Source organism: Colias croceus, chromosome 24, assembly GCF_905220415.1.
Source record: "Colias croceus chromosome 24, ilColCroc2.1".
In the NCBI taxonomy this organism is placed as follows: domain Eukaryota; kingdom Metazoa; phylum Arthropoda; class Insecta; order Lepidoptera; family Pieridae; genus Colias; species Colias croceus.
This window is the reverse complement of record NC_059560.1, coordinates 7,536,930-7,564,542: the sequence shown is the minus strand read 5'-3', so window position 1 is coordinate 7,564,542 and position 27,613 is coordinate 7,536,930. Positions and strand designations below refer to the sequence as shown.

General features: G+C 36.0%; 4 protein-coding genes across 4 annotated transcripts; 3 read left to right on the top strand and 1 right to left on the bottom strand.

The window, feature by feature from the left end:
- Positions 1-825: 825 nt before the first annotated feature.
- On the top strand, positions 826-1,838 carry LOC123702968. Its single transcript, XM_045650836.1, has 2 exons — positions 826-1,216; positions 1,522-1,838. Exons 1-2 carry the CDS (start codon positions 1,018-1,020, stop codon positions 1,719-1,721), a joined length of 399 nt encoding a protein of 132 aa, XP_045506792.1. The 5' UTR covers positions 826-1,017; the 3' UTR covers positions 1,722-1,838.
- Positions 1,839-3,372, bottom strand: LOC123702959 (putative nuclease HARBI1). The gene is made up of 5 exons (XM_045650823.1): positions 3,017-3,372; positions 2,664-2,932; positions 2,376-2,531; positions 2,182-2,299; positions 1,839-2,115 (listed from the first exon to the last, which is right to left on the bottom strand). Exons 1-5 carry the CDS (start codon positions 3,253-3,255, stop codon positions 1,860-1,862), a joined length of 1,038 nt encoding a protein of 345 aa, XP_045506779.1. The 5' UTR covers positions 3,256-3,372; the 3' UTR covers positions 1,839-1,859.
- Positions 3,373-6,662: 3,290 nt separating this feature from the next.
- On the top strand, positions 6,663-8,063 carry LOC123702663. The gene has a single exon (XM_045650426.1). The coding sequence runs from the start codon at positions 6,663-6,665 to the stop codon at positions 8,061-8,063; it is 1,401 nt and encodes a 466-aa protein (XP_045506382.1).
- Positions 8,060-11,008, top strand: LOC123702662. The gene is made up of 2 exons (XM_045650425.1): positions 8,060-8,708; positions 8,961-11,008. The coding sequence occupies exons 1-2, from the start codon at positions 8,060-8,062 to the stop codon at positions 10,829-10,831; spliced, it is 2,520 nt and encodes an 839-aa protein (XP_045506381.1). The 3' UTR covers positions 10,832-11,008.
- Positions 11,009-27,613: the final 16,605 nt, after the last annotated feature.

The following is a 27,613-nucleotide window of genomic DNA, read 5'->3' as shown; positions in this document are numbered from 1 at the left end:
TGTATGAAATTAATTATTTTTTCTGAATCTTAAACTATGAATTTTGAGTGGAAAAATGCAAAGGAAATGCATTAATAAAAAAATGCACAAAGGCATAGGTACTTCAACTAACTACGAAATGAAATTTTTTTCGGTAAACATCTATATTTATTTGATCACGGTACAAATGGCTCATGAATTATGCAGGAGCCCTAATGTGTTATACTTGTCAAAGTGACAGCACACGCAAATAACTGAGCTGTGCTTTTGTGTTGACATCCTTTGCTAAATTTAAAATATAACGAAGGGTTAGGCACGGGAGATATGACGTTTTATCACGTACGATAATTTAATACGTAAAATATGTTAATAGACCGGGAGATACTGACACAAAATTTCGAGTCATTTGTAACAGGATGGCGGTTCTACAGGGGTCTTAGTACGCAATGACAAAAAGAAAAACGATGGTGTGAACCAATGACCTATTATACTAGTAGACGCGGCATACGCCAACATCATTGCACTAAAAAACAGCGTAATTAATACATACCTACTTACTAACGCATTATCACCAATACAGTTGTTCTCTCTTTCACTCTCACGCACTAGACATAATACATGTCTCACTCATGTACTTCGTAATAACAACTGCCGATTAAAATACAAAAAGAACGTCCAGCCACGACGCTGAATGGTGCGTGACTAAGTGAAACTCGGGCACTTACCTGAGTTTTTTCTTGCCAAAATAGAGAGCGGGTAACGTATCTAGCTCTTTTATATATCATAGGTGTGAACGCTGGTACCGGCGGCTTAGCGGCGGTTAGTTATTGATTGTTTTTGGGCAATTATTCACAATGATAAGTTAAAGTTAAAATTTGTATTTGTAAGTACTTTTTTTTTCAGACTGGAGGAGGCAAGGACTACTTTCCACCTGATGAAGTTCTGGACAAAGTAGCTTCACTGTTAGGTAGTACATGCCAAGGTTTTTCTGTGGAGTTTGGTGGAGATGCTACCATTCAAACAGACTCTAACTTGGTGATGGGTGAAGTTGAGAATGTGGAGGTTATCAACCTTATTGTTAACAGTGATGGACAAGGTGCCGGTGGTGATGGTATTTGTGTTGGAGGTCTTGATGAGAGGGAGGTGTTGAAAGAAACACAAATTCTTGAGACACCTCCTCCTCCCCTTAAACAGAAAAACTTTTTCTATAATAGAGCTAGCGGCAGCGGCACACTAGGTGGGTGAAGGTTATTTATTGTTTTTTTTTTGCAATTTGGTGGTAATTTTCCATTAAGTATTGGAATCATAAGTATTATTTGTTCCCTGTTTGAGACATGCTAAGTAGAAAATAACACTTCATTTAAGACTACCAAAGGAATCAGTAATGAGTTTTAGTTATTAACAGACAAGTTTTATTTTGGTTTCTTGCAAACCTTCAATGCAAAAGTAGGGAAAAAATCCAATTCATTAATGGGCTTATCTGCAGAGTGAAAAGGGGATCATATATATGGCATTTTTAATAACTTTTGATCATTGTTACAGCCAAGCGGAAACAGAAGATGGAAGAGGAAAAATATAAGGCCCGCATATATAGGGAAAATGCATTAGCAGAGTACCTAATAGTTAAAAAAAGAAAAATAGAATTAGAAAATGAGGAAAAGGAGATTAATATAGATAAACTTAAGATAGAATTAGAAAATGCTAGATTAGAAAATGCTAGATTAAGAAAAGATTTAAATTAATTAATTGGTTAGTTAATTAATTTTGTAATTATATTTTAATTGAGTTATTACCTAGTTTGTTAAGTGTGTGATATTGTGATGTGAAATTTGTGATAGAAAATAAAAATGTACACAAAATATGTATTTATCTTATTTATTTTACACATGAAAGTAATTATTTATTAGCAATTGCCGTTCTGATATATTTAAAGAAGGAGAATTGTCATTAACAATTACATTTTCTTCCTGTATGGTATCCGGAATTGATATTTCTGGCTCTATTTCTTCCAAATTCAAATTTCTGGCAATGTTGTGTAAAACGGCAGTGGCTATAATAACTGCTTGAATATTTTCCAATTTAAGCCTCATTTTTAAGGACAGTATGGGGAATCTTCTTTTCCAAACTCCAATGCATCTAAAATTAAAGTAGGTATTAAGTAATTTTTTTTTTAGTCACTGCATCCAATTTACAAAAACAAACCTTTCTATAGTATTTCTTGTTTTAATATGCGCTTCATTATATCGTTGCTCTGATGGAGTATTTGGGCCACTGTCACCAAGCAGCCAACGATTTCCAAGTAAACCTTGTTCACACGAATCTGCAAGTTTTATAATAATGTAAGACCTTGCATTAGGAACAGTGTAATTCACATAATAAACAACAAAATAAGTAACCTTTTAAATTAGAGTGGTTAAATATAGTTGCATCATGAGTGGATCCTGGCCATCGGGCAACAACATTTAGAAACTCTAGAGAGTTATTACACACAACTTGCACATTGATAGAGAATGTTCCTTTTCTGTTTCTGAACTCTTCGCCTATATTTGAATCTGTAAAAGAAATACTTATATGAAGATATATACCACAAAAAACAATTATTAAGTGTCCCAATCTAAATAGTTATCAAGTATGAATACGTAGCAGAGATCTAGATGAAGAGTATGGATGAATTAGTTACTTACTTGGTGATTGTATTAATATATGGGTGCCATCTATGGCTCCATGTACTCTAGGAAATCCAGCAATGTTATAAAACTCTTGTTGAGTGTGATTTTGTAGCACAATAAAGTTTGAGTACAATCTTGCTATGGCTCTAGACACATCAGAGACAATACGACTAGCAGATGCTATAGATACTCCAATAAAATCTGCAACGGACACCAGCATGGTACCCAATGCATAGAATCGTAGAGCCAAAAGTATCTGATGAAGGGCAGATATGCCATGATTTCTGGAAAAATAAGAACTTTATATAATGCTGATACTATAGCAATACAAGCCCTTTATTAGTGCTTATAGATAAAAATAACCCTACCTTTTGGATGTGACACTTAAATATGGTTGTATCAAATCAATTAACTGATTCACAGCACTTTTACTCAGTCTAAATCTATAAGCAAATTCGTAATCATTTAATTTTGTCATATAATTCACACGTGGTTTATATTCCTTCGGTAACGGTATGTCCTCGGTATCACTGTCACTGCTTTCATCACAATCTATTATAATTTGAAATAATTCCGTATCGCTATCATCACTGCTAAAATATTCCATTATTTTAGAGCTAGTTATTTATTTACTTATTTTTAAAAGGCTATCTGTCCGCGTAACCGGCCGATGTTGACAGATAAACAAATGACGTTACCAGAGTTAGCTACGCCTATCGGCGAGTAACAAAAAACTTCTAATGAAATGTAAAGGCCGCTGCATACGTGACGGGAAAATACCTCGGACGGGACGTGAGCGGGACGGGCACGTGATTGCCACGTTCAAAACGGGAACGTGGTGCTAACGCATACGTACCGTGGCATTGATTCGGATCTAACGTGCTAGTGTTGTGAACAACGAAAGATGGATTTTTCAATTCAAGAATTGGCTTTAATTATTATTTATTTTTTTATTAATTATTTATTTATTAATTTAAACTAAACAATACTGTTTTTTATTTATAAGCTTAAGATGTTTCATTTTTATATTTTTGGTAATAATGCCGCCATAAAACAAAAATATTATGCACTAAAATTATTTTGGCATTTTAAACATAAAATACGTAATTCAGAACACGATGAAGTGTCACAGGAATCATCATAGGTGAAAAGGACTAAGTATAGTTAGGAATACCACAATATATTCATTAAATAACACTAACCGTTTTCACTGTATGACAATTTCACAGCAATTTTACGCCATAAATAATTTTTATACTTTGTGTCTAAATATTGTGGGTTCGCTATACTATACAACGCTGGATATGAGCGAACACATTCGATCAGTTTTTCGTCGTCCATTTTCGATACTTGGAAGGCGTCACTATTAATCTCTCCGGCACGAACGGAGCGACTGTGCATACGTAGCGAAATCACGGACGGGACGGGGCACGTGCGGGACGGGACGTGCTAAACATCGTCGGCGACGATATTTTTCCCGTCCACGTTCCCGTCCCGTCGATGTTCCCGTGACATATGCGTATTTGGATACATTTTGTATGCAACGATGTTTCCAAAACTTCCCGTCACGTCCCGTCCGGGTAAAATCCCGTCACGTATGCAGCGGCCTTAAGTAAGATCGATTAGTATGGGAGTTCCTATCTCTAGTAGACTATCCGTCCTCCCAGCGATAGATAGATAACTTCGGTAGGAAATGCTATCTGTCGGTAGGTTATTGAAAAATAAGTAAGCGTAAAAGGATAGTTTTGCCTAACTGTAGTAACTAGAATTATGGATAGATAGGTTATTGAAAACGGCCGTTAGTCGCGTGGGCGTTAGTCGAACTCGTCGGAAAATAGCGAAAGTCAAACGATTTGTAACAGTATGGCACTTATTTTTCCTGTAAGTTTGAGGATCAACGAATATAAATACAAAATTTCAAAGATCTAGGTGTTGGAAATCTTCACTTATATAAATTAATACTAAATTAATTTTTCAAGTATGACAGCACTTTTTCCCCCTACTAGAAGTATGGCAAATAGAATAATGGTCACATTTTATCAAATACTCTCCAAAAATCCAAATGCAATACTGGTACAAAAAGTTTGGCGAAATAAAAAATTTTTGCAGATTTTCGGCGGTATGGCGACCATTTGGAATCGTCCGAAAAGTACCTATGGCATGGCGATTTTCGTAAATGGCTGCACGACGATGGTTACCTGTGCAAAAGTTAGCCTGATACAAATGGTTGAATAATTGTTTTATTTAAATCAACACATTCGCGTCGGTATGGCGGGCTGTAAGTCACACCGGAAAAGTATGGCATGACACTACCGCCTACTTCTTTTTTATGGGCTATCGGTAAATTCTAAAATTTTTGTGTTACAAATCGTTTGACTTTCGCTATTTTTCCGACGAGTTCGACTAACGCCCACGCGACTAAGCCGCCGGTACCAGCGTTCACACCATCGTTTTTCTTTTTGTCATTGCGTACTAAGACCCCTGTAGAACCGCCATCCTGTTAAAAATGACTCGAAATTTTGTGTCAGTATCTCCCGGTCTATAAATAGCAATTTTAATTATATTTGACATTTAGAAATTAAAGATTTTAACTTATTTTAAACGCGATTAAAATCTTTAATTTCTAAATGTATAATACTCGCGTAAAATCAAACGCTATATTAAACTATAATTGACAAGCCCTTGCTTGTTAAAGAAGACTAAGTAGTCCATATTGCTATTTGCTAATATCCAGAAAAATAATCATCATAGTTATCAACAGAAAAATAAGAGGAGGTAGTTTTAATCAATAATTTTTGAATGACCGTCAAGATATTTCAGTATATTCGCTTGCATTTGGAACCGGACCACGACACAATAGATTTTCTATTGTGTCTGTGATTCCGGGGGCTGAGTTATTAATCAAATTAATAAAGAGATTTAAATCTTTTATGATATTTTTGTGCAAAAATTGTTATATTTCTTAAATTCTGTCAAGATTTAGGGTTCGAAGGGAGTAAACGACATCTGAAGGGACCGGACAAACTCCACTCAATGTTATTTTGGCTTTATGACCGGACCTACTTTACGAGAGATTCTTCATTTTGTTTATGTTTCCTTTGTCAGAATATTCTTCGTTACGTCATCATATTTCGTAAGTTTTTGATGAATATTAAAAGAAGAATAGATTTTTATAGACTACTTACTTATTAAGGGTAATACATATTATCCGTGAAACGATATTTTCTTGATTATTGTGTTATTGCAGGTATTTTTTTATCTTCTTATAGGCTAGGTGTTTGACCCGTAGCAAAAAATTTGTATATAACGTTACTTGGTTATATTTATAAACAATATTATAGTTTAATAAACATTTCACGACCATAAATCAAACAAAAGATATTAAATACTGGATCCTTTAGTATTAGTTTTACGTTATTAAAAAGACACTAGAAAAATATGAGTGGAAATTGTTTGTAAGCCTCACGATTGATATTACACGCTTCGTAAATTTTCACATAACTGTAGCGAAGTTATTGATGCCTTTTAAACTATACGACACGATAATTTATTAATATTATAGTGTTTATTTTAAAAACAATGTATCATGTAACTAACTATGTTCTAATTTTAGTTTTAATACGTTGTATGCAATTTATATTTATTTGAAAAAATTTAAGAATCGAATATTGAGAGGCGGGCTTTGTAAGGCATCGTGTATCATTTCTGATTTGCGTGAAACTTGTAACGCTTTTGAAATTAATTGAAGTGAAACTTCTTTATCGGGGTTGGACAAAAATTTAGTGTAACATTTTTGCGTTACGCTGTAGGCGTGACATTTTTGCGTTACGCGCCAACTTTTTCTTATCCCTAAGTTTCACTTCTTACGTGTGTACTCTAGTACACGCACACATTTTTTTTATTTTACTTTCCACTAACTGCCAATAAAGAAAACGTAGCCTTCCAGTCACGCCGCGCGCGCGCATGCGAACGGTTGGTTATTGTGCGTGACGGTGTGGTATTCGGGATTTGAAAATGTCCTCCGTGGTAAAATGTGCAAATTGCAATGTAGTGATCAACGAAGTGCTGGCCTTCGTCCATAATAAAATATCTGTAATGGACGATGAAAGTATTAGCAGAATCTGTGCAAGCGCTTTCTCTGAAAGTGAAATTGTAGCGGCGAAGAAGTTGTTGTTCGAATCCTTGTCGACAACGAAACGTAAGATAACGAGGAAGAAGGCGGGGAAAAATATTCGTGATATAGACGACATCATCTGTCTTATTCGCGATACCGACTCCGAGGATATCCCAGTCTTCGTGGCCCGCGATCTTGAGAAGTTACCCCCGGTTCTGTTCGATCATGTCGACGTGACGAGGCTACTGAAAGACATTGTTAAGCTACGGCAGGATCTCGACATGATGAAAGAAGACTATGCTACAGTTAAGCAGATGGACCAGTTGAGAAGTGAGGTGCAATATCTTTCATCAGGATGGCGCAATGTAAACACCAAAAGAGGTGCATATGTCGCAAGACTCACAAGTTATGAGTGCGATAGTGGTCCCATGGGATTGCCGTTAGAGTGCAATGAACGCAGTAGTGAATATTTTCAACAAAAATCTGCGTTAGAATCTCCTCTAAAATCCGTTATTAATAATCAAATAGCGGAGGGTAGCAGTGAAGCTTTGCCGCAAGGTATGCAATACGATTCGACCGTCGAACTTCGAGAAACGGCTACGATGACGCACATCGCGGGTCAGCTGATCGAGTCGCTTGCGACTCCTCACGCGCAGTCCGCACCCGTTCCCCCGCCGGTGCACGGTGTGGCCGACGGAGCTTCGCCGCCGCCGCCGCCGCTGTCCCCCGCGCAGGCCGGTGGCCGCGTTCCCCTGTCCCCCGCCCCGCTGCTGATGCTACCTAGTCCGGCCGCATGTACTGAGCCGCTACCACCACCAGTCGAAAAAATTGGATCCGGCCCTGTCGCTCCTAAATCGCTGGCGGAGATTGTTCGAGAAGGCCAATGGAAGACACAGGCCCCGAGTGACCAGTGGGTTCGTGTCCAAAACAAAAGATCACGAAACCGTTTCGTTGGGAAGCGAGGAAAAGCGGAGTCTGAGCCTGGAAGTAATTTTAAGGCAGCGGAAACTAAGGTTCCCATGTACATTTATAATGTGGCGAAGGGCGTGTCCGTGTGTGACATCCATACCTACATAAGGAAGAAGACTAACATTGATGTTACAATTGAAAAAATGGGCATGAAGTTAGCGAAGGATTACGAATCATACAAAATATTCGTACCTAAACATTCGTTAATAAATTTCCTGAATGATGACTTCTGGCCAAAGGGGGTAGCCTATCGTCGATTTATCAACATTATCAGACGTGATAAGGGAAATGTCCGTGTGACGAGCGAGAATATTGACAAGTCTAATTTATGAATAACATCAACTTGATAAGTTTTAACTGCAAAAACGTGACGAGATCAGTGGAATGTGTGCGGCAGCTTTGTCGCTCGGCGGATGTTGTGGCGCTGCAGGAGACGTGGCTAATGCCGCACGACCTCGGTTTCCTGGCCGCGATTGACGACGACTTCGCCTGCACGGGTACCTCTGCAGTGGATACCTCGGCAGGGGTCTTACGCGGTAGGTCCTACGGCGGAGTTGCCCTACTGTGGAGAAAGGTTGCGTTTCCGACGGTGACCGTAGTGAAGTGCAATAGTGTGCGGCTCGCCGCGATAAAAATCGAGCTCAGTGATCGTTCCATCTTGATATTTTCTGTGTATATGCCTACTGAATCCAATGAAAACTTAGTGGAATTCACAGAGTGTCTCAGTGAAATGACAGCCATAATTGACAGTCACAATGTGCAGTCAGTGTTTATGTTAGGGGACTACAATGCGCACCCCGGTGAGTCTTTTGCTACCGAACTTTTAACTTTTTGTGCGGAACAATCGTGGTCCTGTGTAGACCTGGAACTTATGCCGGCGGACAGTCATACATTTGTAAGTGATGCGCACGGCTGTCGGCGCTGGCTCGACCACTGTCTTGTGACAAGTGCCGCGCGGCAATCCGTGTCCGCGGCCTGTGTGTTGTATAATACTTATTGGTCTGATCATTACCCTGTATCTATACGATGTAACTTTAATTTGCTTAAACCTAAGATTTCTATACCTACTACTTGTATAAATAGGGTAGTCTGGGGCGAACGTGACTCAACTCAGATAACGAAATTTAAAACTGTATGTCACTCTAGACTTCGTGAGATTAATTTTCCTTCAGAATTAAGAAGCTGCTCAGATGATATGTGTCGTAACCAAAATCATAAAATCCTATTAGATAACATGTATGACGAGATTATTTCTATTCTGTCGGAGGCCGCTATTAGTAGTTATAATGTTACCGAAAAGCGTAGATGTAAATACATTACCGGGTGGAATAGGCACGTCCGCGGCGCTCACGAGAAGGCTCGGCTATGTTTTCAGGCTTGGTTGTATGGGGGTAAGCCCGGGGCCGGCCGTCTTTATGATGATATGTGTGAAACAAGGCGCACTTTTAAATCAAAATTAAAGTGGTGTCAGAATAACCAACAACAAATAAAAATGGATATTATTGCTGAACTTCACTCAAACAAGAAATTTGGTCAGTTCTGGAAAAATACCAATAAAATGAATCATAAGCCGGGCCTCCCCGTCAGCGTGGCGGGAGTGCACGAGCCAAGTGAGATCGCCACCTTGTTCTCCCACCATTTCAGGGTGGACTCGCCTCTGGGGCCAGCGCGGCAGGGGCCCGATGCTGAGGAAGGTGGTGAGCGTAGTGTTTATTTTACTACGAAGGAAGTGCGTGCGGTGATCAAAGGCATGGTGAGGGGTAAATCCCCGGGTCACGACAGCCTTAGCATCGAGCACCTGCAGCACGCAGGTGTACACCTACCCAGAGTGCTTGCTATGTTTTTTACCATGTGTTTAGGCCACTCCCATCTGCCCGATAATCTAATGCGTACTATAGTTGTACCAATCATCAAAAATAAAACTGGTGATACATCGGATGTAAACAACTATAGACCGATCTCACTAGCTACAGTGGTCGCCAAAGTACTGGACAGTCTGCTTGGTCAGCACCTGGATAAACACGTCTCGTTAAACGACGCTCAGTTTGGTTTCAGGCCCGGGCTTTCCACCGAGAGTGCTATCCTGTGTCTCAAGCAGACTGTACAGTATTACACGAGTAGAAAGACTCCAGTCTATGCATGTTACCTCGATTTATCCAAAGCATTCGATCTTGTATCGTACGATATTCTATGGGGTAAATTAAGGAATGAAACTTGTCTACCTAGGGAAATTGTGAAATTGTTTATGCATTGGTATAACAATCAAAAGAATTTTGTAAGATGGGCAGGCTCTCTTTCGGGGGAGTATGGGCTGGAATGCGGGGTGAGGCAGGGGGGGTTGACCTCCCCCATGCTTTTCAGCCTGTACGTCAACCGACTGATCGATGAGCTCAGCAGCACCGGCATAGGGTGTCATATAGATGGAGTCTGCATGAATAACATCAGCTACGCAGACGATATGGTGCTGCTGAGCCCGTCGATTGGTGCCTTACGAAGGCTCTTAAAAATTTGTGAATCCTACGCAGTGGCTCATGGGCTCAAATACAACGCGAAAAAGAGTGAAATAATGATTTTCAGGCCGGACAACAAGCGATACACATTTGTTCCGAATTTCACTCTGAGTGGTACAGCTCTAAACAAAGTCGAGCAATTTAAGTATTTGGGCCACTGGGTCACCGAAGACCTTAAGGATAGTGTGGACATTGAAAGGGAGCGCAGAGCGCTGTCTGTCCGATGCAACATGTTGGCCCGCAGGTTTTCACGGTGCACGGGGACTGTCAAAGTTGCACTTTTTAAAGCGTACTGTCAGTCCTTTTACACCTGCAGCCTGTGGGTTAACTATACACAGCGGACATACAGCGATCTGCGCGTTCAATACAATAACGCGTTCCGGGTGCTGATGGGGCTGCCGCGCCACTGCAGCGCCTCCGCGATGTTCGCGGCGGCTGACACAGACGGCTTTGCGGCCATCATGCGTAAACGGTGCGCATCTATCATGCGCCGCACGCGCGACAGTCCCAACACCATCCTGCGCGCGCTGGCGGACCGGTGGGACTCTCCGATGCTGGCGCGCTGGATACGGCTGCACGCAGTCGTTTAGTGATTTGCCGCCATCATCGGGAAGCCCACCCGGACCTGCCACTTTATGTTTATTTTAGGTTAAAAAAAAAAAACATTCTTTATTACTAACACTAGTATGTAAGCTCGCAATTGTACTAACACTATATGGATGTAATCTTAGGATGAATCTGAAATAAATGATTATTATTATTATTATGTGTATCTCAAATCCATAATACTCGGGTACCATCATAAGGAAGGTACCCGGTCCTTTGGAAGGCTTACGTGGGGACACGGATCCAACACGCAGAGGCCCTTTAGAGAACTTTACTGTGTTGAGGGACACCAGCCGCAGCCTGCCCATGACTGCACTATAGAGATACAGTCCTAGGCAGTCCGCGGCCGATGTAGGACTATTTCGAGATATGGAAAAACAAAATAAACTGGGCTATGGAGTGGGATGTTAAATGGGCCGGTATTTGGGGACTATTGGAAACTATGGCACCTGCCTTTCTACTAAAAGAAAGTAAAAATATGTTGGCAGGTGGTGACTCGCCCTCTCACTGTATGGGCCCCCGAAATAAGTCGCTGCAATAGTGCGACAAGGGGGCAACATATTGTGAGCAGCTAAGGGTGGAGAGGCGTCCCTGGACTTTAAACGACGATCACGCGCTCCCTGAGGGTCCAGCATCACGTGCCCACTCGCCACTTACGATTCGCATCCACCCTTCGAGCTAAAAGCTCTCGCGACTCCACTCTGGCCGGCCGGTTAAGGCAAGCCAGAGGTGGGGGTCCTGTCCTCGTCAGGCTTCACTCCGACCGGCCGGTGAAGGCAAGCCGGAGATGAAGACAGGGGCCTCCCCCGGGAGCACTCGGTTCCCGCGGGGTCGCTACTCCCCGACACCCCGCCACAAGGTGTCCTGCGGGTTGACTGATTGCACGGGTGGAATATCTATTATCACGTAGACAATAGATATCCCAACCGTGGGCGATGGGGTCGTCACATCCCTACGCCCTTTATTATTATTATTATTATAATCCAGTAATATTTATATTCATAAAACCCTGTGTAAAAGCACAGAGCCATTTTTTTGTACTCTCCTGTATCGTATAATTTAAAAATCCTAAATTCACTTAAAGCTGAGACGTTATTGAAATTCGATAATTTAGGTTAAATATCAGATGACAGTTTAAAGTTTTAGATCTTGTAACAAAAACTTAGCCTTATCTAATCGTAAGAGCGTCTAGCGGACCTAGGTACATAATGTAAGTTAATAGCCCTGCTGGTTATTATCAATTTTACTGGATTTTTTTAAGCTATTGCATAGCTTCTATCACGGGCCTTGAGCGCGGGGACCGAATCGAGAAATTCCGTAACGAAAAAAAATCTCACGCTCCCCATTCCGACGGGCACGGAGGTGTAGCTTGAAGGCATGCTATGCAATAGCTTTACCGCGGCAGTCCCTGAGTGCCACACGTCTTTTTTTTCACACACTTACCTTTTTGTGTAATTTAGATTATGGCAAATTAAAATGAATGATTTATAATACTCCTCAATGAATTGTATAGTGTACAGTTGCGTACAATACACATTAGTAAAAATATCGTCTTCTCTTTAGTCGTGGTTTTAAAAAAATCGTGCGTGCTAAAAATATGATGTGTGAAAAAATTGGATTATCTGGATATCAGCTGTCGAAATGGTTGATTGAGGTTAGACAGTGCTGTCGGACAGTGCTGAAATGTGGATGTAATTCAGTAATACTTTATGATTTATTTCATTTTTATTGTATGAAAAGAAAGGGCTATTGCATGTGTGTCTTTGTTTGAAAGCTATCTTTTCTATTGTGTATTGATTTTAGTTCTTATAATGTTATAATAGTATTATTTGTTTTTTTTGTTTTTACTGTTCTGTGGCTAAAACAAATAATACTATTATAACCACAGTTTTAGCCTTTATGTTATATCTATCACTACGATTGTGACTACGATACGATAATATAACACTTACTGGAGGTAGATAAATAATTAACAATTACTTTATTAAATTTGCGATGGCCTGTGGACTGTGACATAATAATATGTATAACAGATTATCTTTATGTCTGTGGTTTTCTTTAACTTTATTCGTGTATCTACCTAATTGTTGAAGTCGTTTCTTATTAATTTCTCTAATAAATTAAGATCTATCATAAAATATTTCTTATTAATCTTAATATAATATATAAATCTCGTGTCACAATGTTTGTCCTCAATGGACTCCTAAACCACTTAACCGATTATAATAAAATTCGCACACCATGTGCAGTTCGATCCAACTTGAGAGATAGGATAGTTTAAACATGTAAGTACCACGGGCGAAGCCGGGGCGGACCGCTAGTTTCTCTAATAAATTAAAATCTATAATAAAATATAAATAGGTGGGAAATGGCTTCTATCTGTTTTATTATGTAGAAATAAAAAAAAGTCAAGAAATAACGTGATAAATGTATGCGCTTTCGACTCACGTTTGAAGTTTGAAAATAATAGCATAAAACTTGGATTCCATACGGACACAGTTGTCAAACAGAGCGCCATGCGCCGTGAGCTACGGACTACCGTCAGTAAACAATCCCTTGGTTTTACTTTCAAATTGAACGAACTGTTTTATGGGAAAATCGAAAGGGATAGGTGTATTTGATGTGGGAAGTAATTTATTATGATAAAACGATACCTTAAAAGCGAATAAATGTTAATTTGTTTTTCTGTTTCTTTGAGTAAAAAAAAAATTAAAACGTATTTTATCCTTATTTTATCATTGTAGAAACCAACTTGCCAGACTAAACCGTTGTCCATTTTATAGGATTCAGACTATCAGAACTATAATTATTAATAAAATAAATGAACTTTTTATTTTATTTTTATTTATTTATTTGTCGCATACTTAATACGGATTAAGCAAACCTCCAATTTAAACCAAATTCGCACAAAAACTAAATAGATAGGTACCAACTTAATTGTAAAAGAACTTAATTGCATTAGCCTCTCTCTCCTAACCTAAAAAAGAAGGTAAATCATTGCCATTTAAATAAAACGGACAAACGTAAAGCAAACACAAATTACAGATCAGTTACAAGCCAGAGCAATTTGTTCGCTTCACAACCAATTTACAGGCAAGCGACTGATGGAGGCAGGAGGAATAAAAAAGTTTTTACATTAGCGGTCTGGCTACGCTTGGGTCGGACTGTTTTGTGGGATTAAAAACAGGCAATGTACAGCGTAATAATCTTGTTAGTGTATTTAGATTGGACAAATGTAGATTTTTAATTGGAAATAGTGGTTTTGGTATGTAGTATTGATATTTAGGACTATTAATAACTATGACACTTATGGTGCCGTGGTAATAGGTTGAGTTGATCAAGCATCCGCCCCGGGTTGGCGTGAAAGGATGCGGGTTGGAGTCCCGCCTCGTGATCGAATTTTTTCTATTCTGTATAAATTTATATTTATAAATCATTTGAATGCCATAAAAGCAAAAATATCAAATTCAACTTCTAGTTCTTTAGCTTATCTGACAATTAAAATGAAAAGCAGTGTATAGTAATATAGGTAAAAATTGTAAAATACGCTATCAGTGACTTTATCAGTAAACTTAGCATAAAGTATACTAAAAGTACGTTTTACATAATATGAATAATGGATAACTGCAATTGTTAAAAGTAATTAAATTAAACGATAGTATCTACTTATACGCGGAGGGTTAATAAGTACAATTCACAAAGCTATTTAATTATTAGATGACAACCCTATTTTGTATTCCAATGTCTGTCATATCCAGGGATGCCACTGCATTAATTTTAAGCCTGTTACATTAAAAAAAAAACTTTAAAAATTTAAGACAATCGTACCTATTAATGCGTGCATAATAATTCACAGTTGAAGATAACAACAAAAACAAACAACTTCATTATTTTCTATTTTTATTTTTATACCGTTCTGAAACTATGGAAGTATTTAAAGAAGTATGGAAGATCGGAATATACTATTTTTCTAGAAAAAACATTTAATAATGTTCTTCAAAAGTATTTCACCAGACAAAATTTGCCAAGAGAATTTCTTCATAATCCAAATTTGTATATTTGCCAACCCTATTCATATCTAAGAGCAAAACAACAGAAATTTTTCACGAAATAATGAAATTACATATTCATAAAATTTATCAAGTTACCTGCGTCTCTTTGTCAGCGAATACAAGTGGATGACATTAATATTATTCGTGTTTCTGTTTATTGCAAATATCTTTTATTTATGATGTTTTTAAAAGTACAAGGGCGGGGTTTAGATGTTTATCTATCTAAGTATCTTTCGATTTATAATGTTAGTGGATTATCTTCTAGGTAATCGTAATTCCACAAATAACTTTCAGTATTTTTGTTTTATGTTTGTGTCGGATGATCCATTAATTATACAGATTCAATATTCATCATGATACCTGTCCCAAATAAAAAAGTAAACTTATAAGCATTCAGGCTTTTAGTTTCAACACAGCTAAAAACTAATGCCTAAAGTCTAAACCCTATACCTGATTAGTCAACTATAACCCATAACATGGTGTTCACAAAAAGGTACCTAACCACCTCGTATTTATTCTACATTCAACACAAAACATAAAATCACTACCCAAGGTACCTATAGAAATTGCAGGAAATATTTTCCATACCTTAAGCTATAAGTAGTCTATAGTTAAAAATTTCATACAGTTTAATATAAACATCGTATCGCATTACTGGCTGGATCAATCAATCGGTGATCAATCATCCACAGCTGTTCAGCTTTTTCCTATCTGGCTTTTAATATTTCACTAAAATATTGTGAAGTTTCGCGTAAACTATTTACAATTAGTTCATTTTGGTTGGTGCGTTAAATTGATTAAAATTGATGGATTTAAAAGCTGATCATATTGTGATACGTCTTATAATATAACTAGCTTACCGCCCGCGGCTTCGCCCGCTTTGTCTAAAACCTAATAAATTATATACTAAAACCTTCCTCTTGAACCACTCTATCTATTAAAAAAACCGCATCAAAATCCGTTGCGTAGTTTTAAAGATTTAAGCATACAAAGGGACATAGGGGCAGAGAAAGCGACTTTGTTACTATGTAGTGATATTTAAACAAAATGTTTTTCATTGAAATGATTTATCTATAAAAGAAGACTACAGTTACAAATCAATTTATTTTTCTTACTGAAACTGAGAAATTGAACTGAACTGACTTATTGAAAAGAAACTTAATATTGAGCTTAATCTATAGATAGGTACTATCTAATATTATAAAGTTTGTTTAAACGCGCTAATCTCAGGAACTACTGGTCCGATTTGAAAAATTCTCTCGGTGTTACATAGCCCACTTATCGCGGAAGGTTATAGGCTATATTATATCATCACGCTAAGACTAACAGGAGCGGAGCAACGCGAGTGAAACCGCGGGGCACAGCTAGTCATCAATTTACCCAATAATGAACAAAGAAATATCAGGCTCTATTAATGCTCGGGGCTGCAACACCTCTCTTTATATTATGTTCTGTGGCTGCAACTATAGTAAAATCTCAAACACACTCCTCTAGCTATCAACAACTTAATTACCCTATAAACTAAGACATACTAAACAGACCAATTCAGACGTTGCTAAAAGCAAAGACGACACGCAACGGAAGCTTGCGTGAATCTAAACTTTGCACTTAAGTTCCAAAGTACCACATTAAAAGTTTGTCTCGTGTGTTCAACTCCGACTTTGTTAGATCTTTGAAGTTCAAAGTTTTAATAAATATAATAAACATTGAAGATTTTGTTTTTAAATAAATTGTAAAATCGAAATATCTGCTTTTCAAAAGTTCTTCGCCTAATTAGCTCTACATAAGATCTTAATTAAGTATTGTTTAAGATGGTATCTAGATTTAAATGGTACTATGGTCTATATCTATAGGTATACTAGAGGTCCGCCCCGGCTTCGCCCGTGGTACATATTTCGCAATAAAAGGTAGCCTATGTCCTTTCTCGGGTATCAAAGTATCTCCATACCAAATTTCATGCAAATTGGTTCAGTAGTTTAGGCGTGATTGAGTAACAGACAGACAGACAGAGTTACTTTCGCATTTATAATATTAGTATGGATGTTGCTGAAATTAAATAAAAAAAAAACTTCATAATTAACTCAATGCCTCTGCTGCCTGTGATGCTTAAATTAAGGAAATAAAAACGAAAAATTGTGGTAAAGATTTTCAACAGCTGTGACACAAATCTCAAAGTTTCTTTAAAAGACGAAAGGAAACAGTTATGCTAATGAGAGTTACTTCAAAAGCCTAATGAAAGTAGGTAGGTTACTATAACAAGATCAACAATAAGTAGGTATTACAGAACAGAAAATGTACCTAAATACAAACAATGTATAACAATGATAATCTATTTTCAGATATTTCAAATAACTGGGTGGATTATAATGAAATTTAAATTAGGCTACTGCCACACCCCGGACACTCCATACAAAATTATAGTTTTGACAGTCACACTGTAGAGACTGCAAATGTGTGTGTAAACTCTTTATGGTTGGCACATTTGTGACTAGCGTAAAAAAAAATTCGCGTTTTTCTGATGAAATACATCCGTAAACAGCACAATATCTAACCATTTTCTACGAAAAACGATAATCACAAATCCAAAATAATAAAATTGCTTTAAGTCAATTTGATTAATGTTGTCAATCTTCGTTGCGTTTCGTCTAAAGACGTCGTTGGTATCGTCCTTGCGGGGAAATGGGTACCATAACATGTCTGATCGTGCGGGGTGAGGTAAGTGTTTAATTTTGGCGGGAGGCGGAGAGTGTCCGTTCTGTAGCGTTTAGCTACTATTATGTATTCTGTGCTACTGCTAAGTTAGTCTTGAGACAATAATTAAATGCTCATATTTGTCAATATTTTAATTAATATTTTCGAAGAAATTAAAATTATGAATCCAACTGTAATTCTATTTATTTATTCTGTGCTAACTTTAGGTACTTAGGTTGTTACTCCGAATACCTTCCAGTTACCACGAAATAATATCAAAACATCAAACATCAATAAAATTTTATTAATATCCGAAAAAGAATATCCTCAATGATTGAATATTTCGGTCCCAAGTCGAATATACCCGAAACCAGAAATCAGAAATTAGTTATGAGTTATCTTAATTCTTAGGAAAAATTAAAATAAGGAAGTTAATAACCACGCTAATATCGTAAAGAATATATCCAACAAGCCGAATCGTCATGAAAATGCCATTTTAATAAACTATACCACAGAATGGTGGATAAATCACAAGTAAACAGGCCATATTTTCTTCTGGAAAGAAAACAATTATTTGGTTTTGTTATCGCAGCGTTTTGTTTCCACTTCTGAATGTAAATACTAATAAAAATAACAAATTATTGCTTCGTCTCGTCTCTTTGCTATTTGCGAATGTTGAGCTTTTTGGGAAATATTATTATTTTAATCAATTTAAGTAATATTGTAGAGTTACTGTTTTTTTGACTGACTGGTTGGCTTGGTTGGTAGTGGCCCTGCCTTCCAAGCCAGAGGTCGTGGGTTCGATTCCCACCCGGGGCAAATATTTGTGTGATGAACATAGATGTTTGCTGTGTCTGGGTGTTAATTATCTATATATAAGTATTTATTTAAAATTATTTGTTAGCCATCTGGTTTCCTTAACACAAGCGAAAGATAGTACCTATGGGATCAGACCGTCCCGTATGTGAAAATTGTCCTGAAATATTTATTTATTTATTTTAGAGGTTCCTCCACATATCATATTTTCGAATATTAAAGTGGCTTTATTATCAAGATACATATTTTTATTTACGAGAAAGCCTATCCTTGAAATGTACAAAATCCGGAGAAATATATACTTATAATATCAATTTCAGTCTATTTCTATAGAACCTAGTGACCTATGAGTATCGTAAATTGGTGAAAAGCATAATGACGCCAATAAAGCTTAAGAAAAATAATAATTTAAAAATATTAACAGCCCATAAAACTGCCGAAACCAATAAATTTCCCCTGGGTCTATCATTAGTCACTGCCAATAATAAATCTTCAAATTTTGTCAAATTATATTTCTTTCTGATTGTGCAAGTTGGTGGAGGTGATAAACTAAAAATAATACAACTTCTAGCACGCTATTTCTCTTGTATTTTGCTTGTAAGGTTCGTTGATGTAAATGTAGCCTTTATAACGTTATCTGAAAAAAAAAGATATAATGTTATCCAAATATATTTGAACATTTTCAGCGTGTATAAAATGTATCTAGGTAAGTATGTTAATTGTAATTTGTAGGTATTCAATACATTGTACCTATGAGATAGCTGTTAGGTGATATGTTTGTAAAGTTAGACAAACCATTTAAAATTTAATTGTGTAGGTAGGTATATTTCTTCATCAAGAGTATTTTATGTGTCACAGATTTATGTATTATTTAGAGGGCTTATTCAATTTAACGCAAGTCAAAATCTCCGCGATCTATTACGATAGATCGCGGCTTGCGCTATCCTTTTACTATGAACAGCATAAGTCCACAGGAGAGCGCCGAGCAACATGTCCTCTCTCTGGAAAGGCTCGCTGCCGACTGATTTTAATCGGGTCGCGCGCAGTGTTTTATAGTACTTTAAAAAAAATTGTAGAAAAATAATAGAGGTACCTTAGTTGATTTTTTAAATTTTATCTTATAAGTAAGACGTTCTTTTATTGCAATATGTAAAAATTATATTAAACTAAGTCAAATATCTTGGTGAAAATAATCATTTTGTCGACTATAATTTCTAAAAAAATTCACATTGTTCGGATTTTAATTTCGTAAGTTAGGAGTCCAAAATAAAAAAATCTTTTAACTAACTATTTTAATAAGGATTTTTGCAGTTAGTTAAAAAAAATTGTGTGTTAGATCTGTCAGCGATTTCAGATATTTTTAGCTTCGAAATTGACACTAAAAGCGAAATCAAGTAATCATCGGCTCAGTTATCTTGATGGTATTCACAAATACTGTATTAATTGAAAAAAACTCTTAACTAACTATATATACAATAAAATTTCCTAAAATTATTAGTAATTCATATGTTTGTAAGATAAGTGGTTGATGGACAATCTGGTTTGAAAAATCACATATTTGAGCCAAACAGCGCACGGACCGCGTACACGGCCTTAACAAAAAGGTATCTAATAAACTCGTTCATTACACATTTGTACGAGTATTTATTTTAAAAACAGAGAGTCCTAATGAATGCACACTGCATTAATTTAACGAGAACACAACAAACACATTCATACATAAATATTTACTTCACGATTCATACGTTTGTTTTCTGTGGCCCAATTCACAAACTTTTTTGACGTGAAAACGTCTTATAATTCGATAGAGCCGCCTGCACGCACGAAAAAACATGTCTCATGCGGCATTACCTAGCGTTTAGCTACTATTATGTATTCTGTGACCTCGCTCTGAGGCGTTCCATGTAAGGCTTGAAGTGCGAGCGAGAGCGCGGAACGAACGACAAAGAAGCACAATCGGACGTTGTCACGTAAAACCAATTTTTTAAGAAACGCAAACGCAAACATTTGTTTATTCAATTAAACTTTTTATTTTTTGAATCGTCATATTTTTACCATTATTCGGAAAGCAGTTTCTACGGAGAAGAACCGGCAAGAAACTCCGTAGATAGTATTATATTATCTGTGATATAAGATATCAAAATACGGAACATCAAAGTCTAGTACATAAAATCCTATCCAAGTTATTGAAGGAATGGCATCTTTAATACTTTTTTTACATAATTAAACATAGCAGTGAAGATGAGTACATTTTCCTAATTATTTGAAAATTAAATTTTTTTTATTAAATTTAAGCATTTTTATTGGTTTCTTGAGACTCGTTTAGGAGTATAGAATGGACTTCCCATGGACTCGTTGCAATTAGCTTCTCTGTAAAATATAAAACATTCCTTAATAAATAATTATTATTAGCAAGTATGAAGCACAGATAATACAGGGTTAGTTTTCAATGACAGGCCAAATTTTCAGAAATGGTTCAGAATCGATAACATTTTCGATCTAATGAAAAAAAAAACGTTTTTTTTTTTAATTAGATTTCATTCCTGTCCGCCACTAAAAAGCGAACGTGTGGACATGACAAAAACACAATTCAGTTCAACAACCTAGATAGGTAGAAGTTAGCACACACATAAATTTGGCGATGCGCGCACGCACACAAGTGCATTGATTATCGCGTGTTTACGATTTAGGAAATTTTTAAGACATTTTCAAATGAATGAAAATAATATTTTTTTTTTATTCGACAATAATATTTCAAATGTACCTTTGGTTTAATATCTAGATCTTAATTTTAAATTTTGGCTCGTCATTGAAAACTAACCCTGTATAATACATGATAATACTAACCAGCTTGTCACCCGCGGCTTCGCTTCCGTATCTATTAAAACTAATTTTACCGCGGTAAAACACAGTCTTTGCTACACTCCATTCTCCTATCTCCGGACACAAAAATCAAACATACCTTAAAATAGCTCCGTTACGATATTATAGAACAATAAACGAGCAAACATACTTTATCATTTATATTAATTAAAGTTTAGTAAAGTCTCTAAGTATAATATACCTATATTATCTGTGATAAGAATTATAATTTAAAAAAGAAGCTGCAATTCCCGCTCATACCTTACACCACACGACTCACTCGAAGCGACCCACAGAATTTGGTCGGATTATCCAAGCTGTCCGCGTCACGCCGCGTAATGTATTATAATCGTTTGTAAACTGCGGATATAAATAACGTGGAGCGTGCCATTTTTACGGAACGAGTATAAGACGGTATATTTGTGAAGGTGGTTGGATGTTGGAGTTGAATATGGTTTAACAGTAAGTTAAAGTATCTTTACATGATAAATGCGAAAGTGTGTACCTATAACTACCTATATTTTACGCTAGAGCGACTAGACCGATTTTGAAGAATTATAGAAAAGAAGGAGAAAGATATATAGGTACATCTTAGAACTTTAGCGGAATGTTTTATCTATCCTCAGATTGAAAGGTTTCACAACTTCTAGATATATGCTCTGTGAATCTGTTAATAAACATAAAAAAATGTATTAAAATATGAGGAAGGAATAAAACCAGGATAGGGATATGTAAGCATCATTTATATTCACGTAACTTCTAAGCGTAACTTGTTAAGCAACACTCCAAAAAGGCCAAAACAATATCCCATAATCTAAAGTTCCGAGTTCCAACTTTGGCTAACATAAGTATTTGTTCTAAACTTAGTTATGTTATTGATATTCAAGCCACGCATGACCTTCACAATATAAAGGTTCAAGTTCGTGTTTATTCTACCCTCTTTTATCTATAAGATATTTATGAAAATGCATTTAATATTTATGCTGATGGTTTGCTGGAAAAAGTGGTTTTGAATTGTTAGATAGTCTAGGTACATCAAATGTCTTATTTTAATAAATAATATGATGATTGTATGCATCTAGAATGTTCTTAATCACAATCTTTTTCTTATCATATTACAAATAAATTATACCACCAGTTTAAAAAACAGCTTTTACAGAGAAGAGTCAATAAAACTTGTGTGTCAAACACACATGTAAGAAGTGAAACTTTTTTGGCAAGATTCAAAGATACCAAAATCGTCGCCTTACTCCATGACGTGACGGAATTGCCGTGACGCGAGCTTGAAAATTTACTCTCAATGCGCTAAAAGAAGTTTCACTTCAAAAAATAGTTGCTTTTCCTACAATGTTGTTGTGACCCTATAAAATAGTTTGGTACATGTACATGTCTTAAAATTGTTATAAAATACCATCTCAAGTGGTTATTCTAAAGAAATCCTTTCGACCTAAGGTCAGCCATATCCAATCTGTCAGCCAATAGGCGGCCATCTTGTTTTATGAGCCAATCAAAGTGAACGGTTCATAAAGCTAACTCATTTGACACACCTGACGCGAGTGCAATATTTATTTTAATAGTTTTTTCTCAATAAAATGTTTATGTTTTGAAGTTTCATGCAGTATGAGTATTTGTGATTTGTTACATATTTTTTCAAGTATTTTACGAGTTTCTTACCGTTTTTTTGTTTATAAAAACTTGCCTACAAAGTAATGATGGATTTGTCAAAAGGCAAAAAGGAAATAGAGTGTGAGGAAGCATAATAGTCGTAGCATAACAGTAAATATATCGATAAATTTTTATGCATTAAGTATAGAAATAAAATTATTCATAGAACATATACCCAAAGACAACGCGAGTGAAGCCGTGGGCGGAAAGCTAGTTATCTATACTAATATGATAAAGCTGAAGAGTTTGTTTGTTTGTTTGAACGAGCAAACCTAAGGAACTGGTCCGATTTAAAAAAAAAATTCGGTATTAAATAGCCCATTTATCGAGAAAGGCTGTAGGCTATATGTATATTATCATCAAGCTAAGACCAACAGGAGCGGAGCACTGCGGGTAAAACCGCGGGGCACAGCTAGTTATCTAAATAAAAGACACTTGTCTAGTTGTGAATAATGTTTTTGATGACTTGCAATAATACACAATGGTTTAACTTTAGTCTGCGAAGTTTTAAAGTCGAGGTGTTATTATAATTCCAACATTTAAATTGACTTTCTTATCGAGTAATAACAAGGCAATCATAATAGAACTATTTGATGTTATTTTTTTTATTCCATTTTTAGCAAAGTTATTTGATCGATTATTATTTATGTACCTATTTGTGAACTAGATTTCCACGGCTTCGCCTGCATTTTCCAAGAAATTCCCGCATAGTTCCTGTGGGATTTACGGAATAAAAAGTAGCTTGCCTTATTCTGGGTCTTCAGCTACCTACATACTAAATTTCTACTGAAATTCACTCTAATCAGATTGGAAAAAAGACATTACTTACCGAATTCTAAAAAAAAAACAGTTACCTAAGAAAGTAAGAATACCTATCAATTACTCCCCGTTAAGACAGTAATTACTAATTAGTATATCTAGATACCGAAAAGCTTAATTCCAAGAAAAAATCACGAAACCTCACACTAACGTGAACTAATAAAATTATTCATCCAAACTTCTTCCCATTTGAGGTACGAAATACTTTATTTTTATGAACATTCGTAAAACATAATGGTCTCAAATATAAGCCGAGAGCATATAATATAATACTAGTACCGAGGTTCGGATTTGCTCGATGTTTGTAAAGAGATAAGGCTTTTGCGCTCGAACGACTTATAAACGAATTGTATTACCGCGTGGATGGATTAGATAAACTGACTGATTATGTAATTGTAAAAGTGGATTTTACAGGTTGTTCGAATCAATTTCGCTCAGTTCCTTTTAGAATGCAAATAGAGACATAAATATGATAATTGATTAATTAAACGTAACAACGGCTAATCGGATAGAGCTGCATATCTCACTTGATTAAAGAGTACCTAGAATTTGCTTAGTAGGTATTCCACCATACATACATCTTTAAGAGAAGTGAACATATCTGTAACGTTAAATAGACATTTATTATTCATACAAAAACCCATAAATATGCTAAAATAAAACAAAAACAATCTTCACATCACCATAAATAATTATAAACCAAGTTTTATACCGCTAATTTCCACCAACATTTAAGATAAGTCGAAAGTTAGTAACAAGCCTTACAAGTATCGCGATAACGAAGGCACTAGGCAGTTAATTAATAAGAAACATTTTGAGTTAATTTTATTTACTTGGGGCGGGCCGTAAATTACTAGATAATTCAAGCTTAACCTGATGAGAGTGTAATAACATTTTACGATAGTTTAAATGGCCAGCCGTGAGAGGAAGGAATTTTTCGATTCTTACAAAAAATAGGATTTACCACACAACTTCTTTTAGTAATAAACAGCTTACCGCCCGCGGCTTCGCCTGCTTTGTCTAAGACCTAATAAATTATATAGTAAAATCTTCCTGTTGAATCCCTCTATCTTTAAAAAAAAACCGCATCAAAATAGGTTGCGTATTTTAAAGATTTAATCATACATAGGGACGTAGCGACAGAGAAAGCGACTTTGTTTTATATTATGTAGTGATGAAGAATAATGTATGAAGTCAGAAGGCGTTAAATAAGATTTCAGTGTATCTATATTAGCAAACCATGAAAATTACCAAAACATGTGTTTTGTACGATGTAACAGTCTTGATTGTTGGGTGATGAATATTTGTAACGATGCGATGTTATTGTTTAATGGGAATTGGGAAGTAAGACAATTATTTGTTAGTTCGTTCAGTCTAATCCCTGCAACTTATGAATTTGAAAAGTGAAGTACTATGTAGTATATAATCTTGATAAAAGTATACGCAACACCTAGGTATTAAAATAATGTAATATACTAGCTGCTCGCCAGGCTCTATCCGGCTAGACATATTTTCTCGAGATATAGCATGTTTTTAATTTTTAAAGTTTGAGAGAAACCAACCCAAAATTCATTAAAATCCGTTCAGCCGTTCTTGTATTACAAGTGGTGTAACAGACACTTTTTTATATTTACAAGAAGAAGAAATTTAGCGACTTTTAACTAAATAAATGTAGGCTTAGCATCATAGAGCTTAGTAATGTTAAATTGTTGACGGCTGCTAAAAGCAGAGTCTTGCTCGAATATAAATGACTGAAATTAAGTGATTTAAAGGTCTGTGTTTATTCACTTAGAAAGAGTAAATTTTGAAAATAGGTAACAAGGTATTAGTGCTTAATATAATTTAAATTACTAAATCAGACAAGTTCGGTAGATTTTGGTAGTACCTAAAACGGTTCTATTAGATAGGTACTTTCACTTACACTATAATATGACTTTAAAGTTTAGCTTCTGCTATTTTTACAGTTGAGACGATGCTTAAGATATTTAAGGCATTTTGAAATTGCGATTTTTCTTGTTATTTCTGTTTCCTTTATGTGTTACTATAGTGAAGTGTGTGATGTTTTTTTTCCTCGTTTGTTTTACATAAAAGTATCTATGATAATACCTGTATGAAAGTACAAAGCTAGATTAGTACATAGGTTACTTTTTAGGATTCCGTACCCAAAGGGCAAAACGGGACCCTATTACTAAGCCTCCGCTGTCTGTCTGTCTGTCTCCAGGTTGTATCTTATAAACTACATTGCTTTTGCAATTTTCTATGCAAAGCTTTGCAAAGAAATTTTCTCAAACGATGAATTTCCGTTGCCGCTATAACAACAAATACTAAAAATTAAAAAATATATATTACTGGAGGACTCCATGTAATGAGCGTGTTTCTTTACTCTCATAGATTTATATAACAACAAAAACAGACAGAGAAAATTAGTATACCTACAATGAACGTGATTTTCTATTAATGATGATAGTACGGAACCCTTCGTGCGCGAGTCCGACTCGCACTTGGCCGGTTTTTATAACTATACAACTGGAGCGAAGCCACGCGCTTCATTTCAACAAAAAAGGAACTGTTTTATCTGGCAGAAAACAGAAGGCTACTACTATTACCTACTTGTCCGTAAAATCGATCAGTGAAACAGATGTGCAATCCCCATACCCCACAAGGGGACAATTATTAATAACTTGCGATATAAAGTAGTAAAATTTAGGTATTTCATATAAGTCGATCCCATATTACAGTAATTGCCGCGAACGGCGATAAACCTATCGCTAAATTTATGGGTGTAAAGTTTCAATATATTTTCGAATTTATTACATGGAAATAGAAAACTTTTTGACAAAGTTTATCTAATGTCACGTCCAGGCAACTGGCAATTCTTTTTTTATGAGAGAGGAGGCAACAGAGCAGATTGGATGCCTGATGGTAAGCGATCAGCGTCGCCAATATTCGCCAACAAATTGGTAAATTAAAATTCAGATATATTTATTTGCTCGTATATGGTCATTTAAGAGTGTTATATAATATTTTTTCTCGCATATACTGCCATTGCAAAAATTTTTTTACAAATTAAAACATTCAATCTAAGATTTTACATATATGTCGAAACAATTTAACAAACATACAGACAATCAAACAATTTCTCACTTTACTAGAAGCGGACACTACATTTTGTACTACATTTAATATTAGAAAGAATTCTCATCTAATTACAAAACTACTTCACGTTAAATTCACCATTTAGTATAATTACTACAGACCTGAAAGTTTTTTTATTCGTCCAACAGTTACTACGCAATTGTTATAACTATCACTGGCTGTAATAAAAACTTTAAGTCGTGTAATCAGCAAGTAACGACACTTGTTAAATTTTCATGAGCTACCATTATCTTAGTCAATAGTTTTATAATTCTTTAATGCACCTTTTTACGCTTTTGTTTCTCTGACTTTGTTGATTTTATCCGATTGTGGTAAAAGAAGGTTATGTTTTCTTATTTATTTTCTGTATTTAGGCACCGATCAGTAACAAATTAACCTACTTTAAAGAAAGATGGTCTACCATCTAGTAATTAGGGTACTGTGTACAAAATTATATTATATGCATACTCAATGTTTAATCTATCATTCTTCATCAAAATCGATTCAGTAGTTCCGTTACAAAATTGAATCATACAAACAGATTTACTGCGCATTTCTATTATAATATGTAGGACGTATCTCAAATCACATAATAACTCAACAATAACACAAAGAAACCACAAGACATCAATCAAATACAAAAACTTTTAAGATTGGCCATCTTGGATTCTTGCAGAAATCTGCGGCATCGCAAACAGTAAAAAACAAATTTCAATCAGAGCGTAA

Bases quoted from the DNA above. Each gene is read 5' to 3' on its own strand.
- LOC123702959 (XM_045650823.1), bottom strand. From the start codon at position 3,255: ATGGAATATTTTAGCAGTGATGATAGCGATACGGAATTATTTCAAATT. The intron at 2,532-2,663 runs GTAAGTAACTAA...TTTCTTTTACAG, and splicing joins TATATTAATACAATCACCAA to ATTCAAATATAGGCGAAGAG. The intron at 2,116-2,181 runs GTTTGTTTTTGT...CTTTAATTTTAG, and splicing joins ACAAGAAATACTATAGAAAG to ATGCATTGGAGTTTGGAAAA.
- LOC123702663 (XM_045650426.1), top strand. From the start codon at position 6,663: ATGTCCTCCGTGGTAAAATGTGCAAATTGCAATGTAGTGATCAACGAA.
- LOC123702968 (XM_045650836.1), top strand. From the start codon at position 1,018: ATGGGTGAAGTTGAGAATGTGGAGGTTATCAACCTTATTGTTAACAGT. The intron at 1,217-1,521 runs GTGGGTGAAGGT...TCATTGTTACAG, and splicing joins TAGCGGCAGCGGCACACTAG to CCAAGCGGAAACAGAAGATG.
- LOC123702662 (XM_045650425.1), top strand. From the start codon at position 8,060: ATGAATAACATCAACTTGATAAGTTTTAACTGCAAAAACGTGACGAGA. The intron at 8,709-8,960 runs GTGTGTTGTATA...AAATCCTATTAG, and splicing joins GCAATCCGTGTCCGCGGCCT to ATAACATGTATGACGAGATT.